Source organism: Herpailurus yagouaroundi, unplaced genomic scaffold (genome assembly GCF_014898765.1).
Source record: "Herpailurus yagouaroundi ecotype Mexico unplaced genomic scaffold, PumYag 437, whole genome shotgun sequence".
NCBI lineage: Eukaryota > Metazoa > Chordata > Mammalia > Carnivora > Felidae > Herpailurus > Herpailurus yagouaroundi.
In genome coordinates, this window is record NW_024412654.1 from 1,027,808 (window position 1) to 1,038,336 (window position 10,529).

The 10,529-nt window shown below is 61.4% G+C and overlaps 1 protein-coding gene across 4 annotated transcripts; it reads right to left on the reverse strand.

Moving 5' to 3' along the window:
* Nucleotides 1-463: 463 nt before the first annotated feature.
* PUS1 (pseudouridine synthase 1) lies at nucleotides 464-10,119 on the reverse strand. Of its 4 annotated transcripts, none has more exons than XM_040464156.1 (7): nucleotides 10,022-10,119; nucleotides 9,435-9,666; nucleotides 8,351-8,488; nucleotides 4,707-4,809; nucleotides 3,085-3,138; nucleotides 1,942-2,633; nucleotides 464-728 (listed from the first exon to the last, which is right to left on the reverse strand). In XM_040464156.1, the coding sequence occupies exons 2-7, from the start codon at nucleotides 9,654-9,656 to the stop codon at nucleotides 699-701; spliced, it is 1,239 nt and encodes a 412-aa protein (XP_040320090.1). In that variant the 5' UTR covers nucleotides 9,657-9,666; nucleotides 10,022-10,119; the 3' UTR covers nucleotides 464-698. The 4 variants fall into 4 exon arrangements, with proteins under 4 accessions (XP_040320090.1, XP_040320089.1, XP_040320087.1 ...); XM_040464155.1 differs by having other exon boundaries at nucleotides 10,004-10,093; XM_040464153.1 differs by lacking the exon at nucleotides 10,022-10,119 and adding an exon at nucleotides 9,756-9,888.
* Between the last annotated feature and the right edge of the window lie 410 nt (nucleotides 10,120-10,529).

The following is a 10,529-nucleotide window of genomic DNA, read 5'->3' on the forward strand; positions in this document are numbered from 1 at the left end:
ACCCGTCACCTGATCCCTCTCTTCTTGCTAACAGGTCACTTGTGTTCCATGCCATGTTGCACACCACTGGGTAAAATGCATCCGCCAGTGTCCCTCGCAGTTAGACCAGCCTGTGTGACGCGCTCTTGACCAACGAGAGAAAAGGCTACTGGTGGGCCTTCTGCCAGGAACACTCCTGGAGGGGCCGCCCTGTCCCTCTTCTGTCCCAGTCCCCCCAGCAGGAGCGTGGGCAGCACTGGGGTGGACGTGACCGGGTGAAGGCCGTGTGCAGAGGCCGGGTGGGCGGCTCCGGGGTCAGGGCCACCTGCCCAGCTTCTCTGGCACCGCCGCACTGCCCAGCTCCGTCCCAAGGGCCTGGCACGGGTCCGGGCTCCGCTCACCAGCATCCTACTCTGTCCCTTTACAGCACGCGGCACTGCCTCCCTCTCCGGACGCAAAACACATAGAAACGTAAAACAAGGGGTGCCTTAGGCAAAGTTTGTACTTATTTAATAAGAAAACTGCTTTTTTAAAAAAATAGTGTCTTTCCGTGCTGAGGTGTGAGCGGTTACTGCACGAGCTGGAAACAGAGTCGCGACAGGTCCTGCCGGCGACGGAACCCAACCTGACGCAGGTCTCGGGACCCTGAGGCTGCGGGGCCGCGGCGCGGCTCCCTGGGTCGGCGAGGATGGCCCTGCACCCGTGGGCCAGCCGCCGCCTCAGTCGCTGTCTCCCAGGGGGCTGGGTGCCTGCGGAACAAGAGCAAAAGTGGGGATGGGGCGGGGCGGTCCGCGGGGACACACCACACCAGGGCCCCTCCCCCCGCCTGCCCTGTCGGGGAGGAGCGCCAACACGTGTCCTCGCCTGCCTGCCTGGGGGGCGGGGGACCCAGGGGAACAAGGGACGGGATGTGGAAGGTCTCTCTCAAGGTGTCCAGCCAGCCAGCAGCCAAAGGTGGTTCCAGCAATGGCGAGCAGAGGGCGGGCCCAGCACCCCCCCCCATCAGATCTGCGCATGCGCCGCCTCCTACCCCACCTGCCAAATTAGAGTGGCAATTTTCACTTAAAATTCCAGAATGCCACTTCCTCTTGGAAAAACTTGGGAGTCTCCCGACGTGGCCCTCCCCGCCCCTCCTCACATGACCCTCCCGCACAACGTGGCCCTCTCCCGGAGATGGCCCACCGCCCCCCCACCCGAAGTGGCGCTCTCTGGCGGCGGGGAGACGGAACAGGGGCGCTACTGCCGGCCAGCGTCCACCGATCCCCATCGCCGCGCAGACACCGCTGGCCACTTGTGACTCCACCTGCACACCTGCTTTTCCACACCTGGCCCACTCGCCTTGCCTACGTCACCCGCGTGTACCAGTTTACAACCCCAGGCGTTCAGGCAGCAGTGTTTCTGTGGACGCCTAGATGACGGCCCCGAGAACACCGGCTCAGGACACCTCCCCCCCCAGGGGAGAGACCTACGGCCGCAGACCCACTAGCTCCAGGGCCTGGAACAGACGCTCCCTCCTAAATGCAGTTGGCGGGGATGAGCCGCCCCCCCCCCCCCCCCGAGCCATGGCCCCGGCAGGACAGGATCTTGCAGGTGGGACATTCGGGAGCGGGCGTGACAACAGACACGTGCTGAGGACCCAGCAGGGCTCACCCTGACACTTCCATCTCACCAATGGGAAGGCCAGCCACCAAGCACAGCCTTCGTCCAAAGTCACTAAGCACAGAGCGGGGAACGGACACCAAGCAACATTTTGGGGTCACCAGCCACCCATTCCAATGCCCCGGCTCTGCTGGTCTGCAGTGGTGTGACCCCGTGACCCCCCCCGGGGCTCAGCTTGCTTGTCTGCATGATGGACACAGGGACACCGGTGCAGAGCAGGCTAGAAGCTCGGCCGAGCTCCCGACAGGGAAGGCCTGTGGCGGCCCCAGGGCCCCCGCCTCCAGCCCCTGGTCCCCACCCCACCTTGGCGCCCAGGCCGGCTGCCGCGTGGGCGGTGGCGTCGAAGTCATGCACAGGCAGGGTGCCCAGCCACCGGGCCATGGACCGCTCCTGGCGCTCGGTGCTGATGATGGTGGGGTAGATGTGCTGCTCTTTGAACGCCGCGACCCCCGCCTCCTCCTGGGTCCAGTCCAGCGGCTCATGCAGCCCGTCGTTGCCAAAGCGCTGGTTGTACTTGTCGAAGTGCACGCGCTCCAGGACCAGGCCGAGCCCCGGCGCCTTGGGCACGTCCACCTTCGCCTCGCCCCAGCTGCGTTCCAGCAGGCTCTCGGGGGCGTAGCCCTTGATCACGGCCACCACCAGGCCGACCATCTTCCTGATCTGGTGCGTCATGAAGCTCTGGCCCTTCACCTTGATCACTGCAAACTCCATGCCCTCCCGCACGAAAGGCTCCTCGCAGAACATGTCCAGGATGTAGCGCCGAGCGCTGGCCTCCCGGGGCCCCTTCTGCGAGGTGAAGTTGTGGAAGTTGTGCGTGCCCTTGTAGCAGGCGAGGAGCGCGTTCACCCGCCGCAGCGTGTCCGCGCTCAGCCGGTAGCTCTCGTCCTGCACGTCGTGGTCCTTGTGGGCGAAGGCGAACGTGGGCAGCATGTACAGGTAGGTCCTGGCGTCACACTTGTTCTTGGAGTTGAAGCCGCCTGTGACCCTCTTCAGTCCTTGAGGGGAGAAGGGGCAAATGAGGACCACACTTCCCGCCGACAAGCATCTGGACCGCACACGGACCGACTTCCGCGCACAAGCCTGCACCCGCCCAGCGTGCAACCTCACAGCCACGCACGCACACGCACACGCACACACACACTCATCAAAAGCACAGGCATGTGTTAAAACCCAGGGCTCGTCAAGATGCAGGGGGCTCATCTCCACAGGACGCACAACACTGCGGATGGGAGGCGTGGCGGGACCCGAAACCACCCCTTACGAGCGGTTGGTTCTGTGCAAAGACACCGAGGCAGCAGCAGGTTTAACAGCAAAAACAAACAAACAAACAGAGAAAACTTAGAAAGCCCAGCCACAGAAAAACGGATCCAGGATGCTCTGGAACGATCGTGGGGTGAAGCAGTGGGCAGCCCCTGAAGACGAGGAGGGCAGGTCTGTGGGAGACACCTGTCCCGTGGGGGAGCCAGCACGTCCTTGGTCGTGTCTGCGTGGCTGTTGTATCTGCTTGGGGGAAGGTTTTCTTTTAACGTTTATTTATTATTTTTGAGAGACAAAGAGAGCGTGAGTGGGGGAGGGGCAGAGAGAGAGGGAAGCACAGAACCCAAAGCAGGCTCCAGGCTCTGAGCTGCCCACAGAGCCCGATGCGGGGCTTGAACCCATGAACCGTGAGATCATGACCCGAGTGGAAGTCAGACACTCAACCAACTGAGCCACCCAGGTGCCCCGCTCCGGGGGGAATTTGAGTTACAAAGTCACGGTCGTCCACACAGAGTATCGCCAAGCTGCACTGTGCACAGGGCCGCCCCATGTGTGATGCCATGCAGGGAGCGCTGACCACTGAGCTGACCGGACGGGACGCGGTGTTTGTTTTAGCGAAACGGGCCCGTCTGTGGAAGGTGCCGCAGAGCCTCCCACGGAAGCGCACTGTTCGAGGCCTCGGGAGGCCTGGCGAGGATGGGCTCCACTAGGCGCCACCCACAGGAGTGTCTCCTGGGGGGCGGAGCGCCCACTCCCCCATGACAAACAAGGGCCCCGCTTCGCTAGCACACGCGGGCTCGGCAATCGACGGGTGCTGGCCGCCTCACGCCCAGAGTCTGGTTTGTGCCACAGCTCGCAGCGGCTTTGCCCAAGAGACTCGCGCTCGCCCACGCCCACACCCCAGGCGTGCTGCCTGATTCCACAGACAGAACCCCACAGCGACAGGAAGCAGAGCGGCAGTGGGGGGCGGGTCTCACCCAAGAAGGTTCCGCAGACGTGAGGTATGTCAAAACCTCCCAACTGTATACTTAAACCTGCCGCTGGTCATTCGGCAATTGTACCTCGACCGGCCGGTCATTTAGCCGGCTGCACGCAGGGCGGCCGGCACGTCCGGGCGGAGCCATACACGCCCATCGGCACCAAGCCCAGGGAAGGGACAGGGCCACGCCGCTGTGGTTTTCGGGCTCCACGACAAGTGGGCTGAGGGGAAGCGGCAAGGCAGGCTCGAACACAGACGACACCACGGCCGCTCGGCCTGGGCGCCGGCAGGGGAGGTAGGGCGGGTACAGTCAGGGAGCGCGTGCGGCCGAGACCGAGGTCCTGGGGCCACGCGGCCCCAGCCGTCCAGAGTCTGACAACCGCCGCTCTCAGCCCCAAAGCAAGCACTGAAGAACCACAGCAAGTTACAGCTACCGGGGCAGCCAAGATGATCGTTAATTAAACGGAATTACGAAAAATGTTAGTCCAGAAGAAGAAACAGAAAAAAAGGGGAACCCAGAACAGACACGACAAAGAGAAACAGACGGCGAGCTCTACACCAACCATCCCAGCACCAGGGCGAACGTGAACTGCGCGTGCAGGCCACCGAAGAGCAGAGAATCAGACTAAAAATCCCCACCGGGCTTGTCATAAAAGGGAATAATCGCCCGTTGTAACTTTCCCGAACCTGGACTTGCACGTCCAGCGTTTGGTTAAAGCGAGGCACGTGCAGCAGCACGTGAAGGGTTGTTCCAGGTCTGTCTGCGCAGCTGGCCTTCAGGAGGGCAGGGAAGCCTGGTGAAACGTCAGGGCCCCGCACGCGCAGCGCTTACCCAGTATCCGAATGTGAGGTGGAAGGTGGCCGTTGATCTTCTCCAAAATGTCATCGATCAGCCACACCTTCAGGGACACGACCTGGCCCGCCGCGGACACGCCCTGCAAAGGAAGCAGAGGGGTCAGGTGCCGGCCGGAAGCTGCAGTTTTGGAAAGGACGCTGCACCCACCAAGGGGCCGGCAGCACAGCTGCCCAAACGGTGCGAACGAGTTCCAATCCCCACAAAACCCGCACCGCGTCAGGCAAGTAGGAAACACAGTCCCCCTCGGATGGGACCCTAAACTAGGGGAAGAAGAAGATACGATTTAGTCGGGAGACCGCGAGGCAAAGCTAGGAAGATCCGCCAACCTGCTCCAGGCACCTGCGGGCACCCTCGCTCGGGCACGTGGCGGGGGCAGGGGGCTCACGCTCCAGCACACGCACACGCCATCCGCCCCCTCGCCTCACCACAGGGCACTTCCTGTGTCCCTTCCCCACGGGGAGGGCGGCGTGGCACACCAAGGCGCAGGGGGTACCGACTGGACAGGGAAGGGGTGCCAGCTGCAGAGATGACTGGATCCAGATGTGCAACCCCCCCGCCCCCACCGATGCTGCACTTTCACCTAAAAGCTGTACTGAGAGTCAACGCGGCAGAACTTGCAGGGACAGGGAAGTGGACAGGAGTGCTCCTGGGGGGGCGGGCGGGCTCTGGGGTGCTCACCCGAGTGCAGACACCCAGGCGTCCACTCCAGCATCACCCGCTTCGCCGCACGCTGCTGCGTGCACCCGTGGACCCATCACGTTTTCCAAAAAGGCTTAACACACGCGAAGAAACCAACTCTAACAAGTGTAACGTTCCTGTCCAGAACCTTTATCCGAATTGAGCCACGAGGACAATCGGACAAATCCGGATTGAGGACATTCATCAAAACGCCATCACATCAGGAAGGTGCAGGAGGCATTTTAAGTGAAAGGGAGCTCAGAGGCCAGGCCGGGCACGAACCCGGGTTTAGGTGCTGGATCAGGAACAAAACCAATGCAGGCGGGTATTGGTATCCTGTAAGTGTTGGGTTCTCAGGAGCAACAGGTACACTGAGGCGGTGCCCGGGGCGCTGGATTTCAGGGTGAACAATGTCTGCAACTCACTCTCCAAAGGTTCTGTTTAAAGCGGGAAACTGGGGCGCCTGGGTGGCTCGGTTGGTTAAGCGTCTGACTTCAGCTCAGGTCATGATCTCAAGGTTCAGGAGTTCGAGCCCCGTGTCGGGCTCTGTGCCGACGGCTCAGAACCCGGAGCCTGCTTCTGATTCTGTCTCCCTCTCTCTCACTGCCCCTCCCCCGCTCATGCGCTCTCTCGCTTTCTCTCTCGAAAAAAAACATTAAAAAAAATTTAAATAAATAAATCAAGCAAGCAAGCAAGCAAGCAAACGGGGGGGGGGGGGGGGGGGAAGGAGGGGCACCCGGTTGGCTCAGCTGGAATCGCGTGGGACTCATGATCTTGGGGTCGGGAGTTCGAGCCCCAGATTAGAGGTAGAGATTGCTTCAAAATAAAATCTTACAATAAAATAAAGTCTTAAGGAAAAAAAAAGGACGGGAACGAGGGGTGCCTGGGTGGCTCAGGTGATTATAAGCGTCTGACTTTGGCTCAGGTCATGACCTCACGGTTTGTGAGTTCGGGCCCCACACTGGACTCTCGCCATTAGCGGGGAGCCTGCTTGGGATCCTGTGTCTCCTCTTTCTGCCACTCCCCATGTGCTCTCTTGCAGGGACAGGGAAGGGGACAGGAGTCCAGAGTAAACAAACAAACAAAAAAAAAGGGAATGAAAACAGATCGCACTGCTACATTTCTGTATCAGTCACATGCTGACATGAGAACCTTCTGGACGCACTGCTGGGGCAGGAGAGACTGCCAAGGGGTGTGGGCTCCTTTCCAGGGAGATGAGCATCCTGACAGCAGCTGCAGGGGTGTCTGCACCACTCTGCAAACGCACGAGTCCACTGAATCGCACACTTTGAGTGGCCAAACTGTGAGCAGTGAATTGTGTCTCAACGAAGGTGCTTATTTAAATATCTGAAATCAGGGGCGCCTGGATGGCTCGGTTGGTTAAACGTCCGACTCTTGATTTCAGGTCAGTTCAGGATCTCAGGGTTTCTGGGATGGAGCCCCGCATCGGGCTCTGTGCTGACAGTGCGGACCCTGCTTGGGATTCTCTCTCTCTCTCTGCTCCTCCTCTGCTTGCGCGCTCTCAAGACAAACAACTATTTTTAAAACTATAAAAAAAAAATAAAAATCTGAAATAGAAACCAACAAGGTGTCGTCATTTATTCATCCCAGGGGCCGGAGGCACGAGCGTTGGGATGTTAGTATCAGAAGTTTGGTTTCTTCAGGCTCTCCAAATTGCAAGAGGAAACACACCCGGACAAAGCAGTCTCTAGTAACAGTGGAAATTGAGCACCACGCTCTGAGATGCTCTTTGTCAGCTCAAGCAAATATCTGCTGTTTTCTGCCTTGAAAACAACCAGAGAACCCTAAATGCAAACGTTAAAAAGAAGAGGAAAACCATAAGGGAGTCCAGGACCCTGAAATGTTTCCGCATCGCCTACAAGAAACGAACCCGCGGCCCCATTTCCGTTTACCCGTCTGTACAACGGCACCAGTTCCAGGATCCCGCCGGCCTGACGCACAAGCCCGGGGGATCTGGGTACCTCGGGACCCTGGGGGGCGTTATTCAGCAGCTCAGGACCCCGAGCTACCCGTGTCTGTGTCAGACCCGCGGTGACCTCAGGCAGCCACAGAGGCATCTCAGGGCCAGGGTCTCGGAGCAGGGGCAAAAGGCTTGGTGCACACTATGCGTCTCACGTCTACCAGCGAAGAGCTTGGGGTCTGTGCCCTCTGCCCTACCCACCCGCCCTGCACCCCTCCAGTCTCCTTAGGGAGCTCCTGCCCAGGCCAGTCCCAGGACAGGACAAGACCACCCAGCACAGCTGCCATGCCAGCCGTGACTGAGCCCACGACAGACACGTGAGCCAATGAGACAACAGAGTGGGACTCAATCTCAGGACTGAGTGGACAGCACCGGGCCATGGCCACCGAGGCTCCCCAGTCCACCAGATGTGGCCAGTGTGGTGGTGATAAGCCATGAGCACGGAGCACCCAGCACACTGCCAAAACGCACACACATGCGCACACACGCAATGGGAACTGTGTTAACTGTACTTATGTTGACCACGTGTTGAAAGAAGGCTATCTTGGAAATACGGACTCAAATAAAACCGACCATTAAAACCAGTTTCACCTGTTTCCTCTCCCCTTTCAGAAAATCTGATGTTACAATCCCACAGGTATTGGCAAGCCTGAGACGCCTGTATCTAAGGCAGACGTTGTGGCCACCATGCCACCCGCAGGGACAAAGAAGGAGGATTCACAAACAGGACACAAACCAAGTGTGGGGAGCAGGGAGCACTGAGGTCCAGCCACACCTGGACTGGAAACACTCCAGAACTTCTCAGTTCCTTCCATTTCGGCGCGTCTGGTTTGTGCACCGGTCATTCACAGCCGTGAGTCTTGACAAGGGAGCCGTGAAGCTGTGAAGTCAAGGACAAGCGCGGTCCAGGAGCTTCAGGCGCTGCTCAAACCTGTGGGGGAGGCGCAGAGACGGTGCCTACCTTGTCGGTGCGGGCACACCGCTGGAAGGACATCTTCCTCATATCTTCACCGTGATTTTCAGGAATACAGCCCGACCGGACCAGGGCAGACACCAAATCATCTTCGATGGTCTTGAATTGTGAGGACCCAACGTTCCTCTGAAGAAAAGAATAGAAAAGCAGTTTTTTTCACTCAGTCATTGCCCACAGGTGGGAGCCCTGGGCCCGCGATGCTCCACACATGGAGCCTGTGTGCTGTGTCCACACTTGCGGCCCTGGAGGGACACCGCAGTTACTCCCCACCCATGGCAGGTAGGACAGTTACCGGAGGGTACCCACAGTCTCTAGAAACGCTCCACCCCGGGCAGCCAGGTGAAAACAGCCAACAGCAGGGATCACCCGAGATGCTGCTTCCTCCCACCTGGTCAGATCCGAAAACCAGCACCTCTCCTGCTGGAGACCCATCTGTTTGCAGCGGCTGGGTGCAGAGGGACACCCTGTCTTAGCCCCCACAGGGAGGCAGGCCTCTGGACACACAGGGAGAAGCGCACCCCAGGACACTACCAGCCAGGGCTGGACTTGGAATCCTTGGCTTTTCCTCAACCCTTCAGTTCACACGACCAGCCTGCACAACAACCTCCTGGTATTAATGCGTGCTGAGAAAAGACACCCGTGACTTCTAGAAGCTCCGTAATACTGCCCCTCAGATCTTGCCCTAACCAGACTCCAGGGCCCGCAGGGCTGTGACATCAAGGAGGTGGCCCTCCTATTCTCACAGAAAAGAGAATTCTGCTTGCCCACAGGCTCTGACCCTCAATGTATCTGACAAACAAGACAACCGAGTCTTCCAGCCGCCCCCCCGCCCCTCGCCTATGGATGAGAAAAGGGCACGAAGAGCTTGAATCAATCGCTTGCCCGTGGCCACACGATGGTCAGCGGCAGACGGGGCCCCCTGGACGCCCGGGAGGTCCGTGAAAGCCCCCCAGCGTGGCATCTCCCAGGGACGGAGCAGGGCTCAGAGCCGCCTGGATTCCAACCGAAATCCTGCCCAAGGGGACTCACCCGACCTGCCTGCCTGTCCCCGGCACACGGCGGCCCCGCACACCTGCATGCCGTGGTAGCCCTTCCCGGAATAGCCCATGAGCAGCACGATCTTCCGCTTGGGCAGCTTCCTGTGCTGCTCCGCGTCCGAGGCGCTCCGGAGCTTCTTCGCCTGCTGCTCCGTTTCCTCCCAGATCCTGGCCCCGCCCCGCCAGCCACCCCGGGCCTTCGGGTCGCGCTCCGGCCGGGCGCCCACGGGTGCGGGGGCCTCCACGTTCCCGGCCATGGGGGGCAAGCTGCAGAGACACGGACGGCGTGAGCGACGCGGCCGCGCGCGGCGGGGCGCAGGCTGGAGACCGGGCCCGGGCGAGCGCGCCGTCATTACCGGAGCAGACGCGGTCCCAGGCTCGGGCTGCACGGTCCGCAGGCTCTCCTCACGGCCCCGGCCGCCGCCCGCACGACTCGGATCGCCATGCGCGACCGGGGGGCGGCGGGGGGCGCGCGCCCGGCCCCGGCCCTCCCCCGGGTCCTCCCCGGCCCTTCCCGCCCGACCCTCCCGCCCCGCCCGGCCGGCTCTCCCTCCGGAGTGCGGGAGGCCGCGGCCACTCTCGCTGGAACCAGAAGGACGCGCACCCGCTCGGCCCCACTCACGGCGCGGCGGAATGAGCCCGAGCCGGACCGCGTGGGCGAAGGCGGAAGTGCAACGCGCTGCGGACGGCGACCGGGCGCGGACAAAAGTCCCTCGGGCGGAGCTTAGGCCCGGGGGCGGGGCGATGCAGGGCCCGAGGGCGGGGCGAAGCGCGGCGCGCGACTCCTCGGAGCCTGCAGGTGCCGACAGGTGCTCAGAAGGGCGGGCGCGGACGCTCGGATCCCGGTTGCACCCCTGCCCTAGGGAGCCAGCGCCGCGGGCCCTGCGTTCCCGAGGGGGACCCCAGGGGACCCCAGAGGGCCCCCGCTGAGCCCCTGGCCTAGAGGCTCGCAGCAGCAGTCCTGGCGCGCAGACCAGCGCCTCCTCAGACTTTGCAAGTCTCCCGGATCCGTGGTAGCAGGCGTTTGCTCTGCGCCAGGGCTGGTTCTGGCACAGTTGGGAGCACTTGGGGCATACGTGGGGGGGGGGGGGGGGGGAAGGGGGGGGGGGGGGGGGCGCAGTCCTCGGGGA

Coding starts and splice junctions, on each gene's coding strand:
- PUS1 (XM_040464153.1), bottom strand. CDS start 9,844: ATGGCGATCCGAGTCGTGCGGGCGGCGGCCGGGGCCGTGAGGAGAGCC. Junction 8,489..9,434: donor AGGGCTACCACGGCATGCAG/GTGTGCGGGGCC, acceptor TCTTTTCTTCAG/AGGAACGTTGGGTCCTCACA. Junction 2,634..3,084: donor CTGGCTCCCCCACGGGACAG/GTGTCTCCCACA, acceptor TCTCCCCTCAAG/GACTGAAGAGGGTCACAGGC.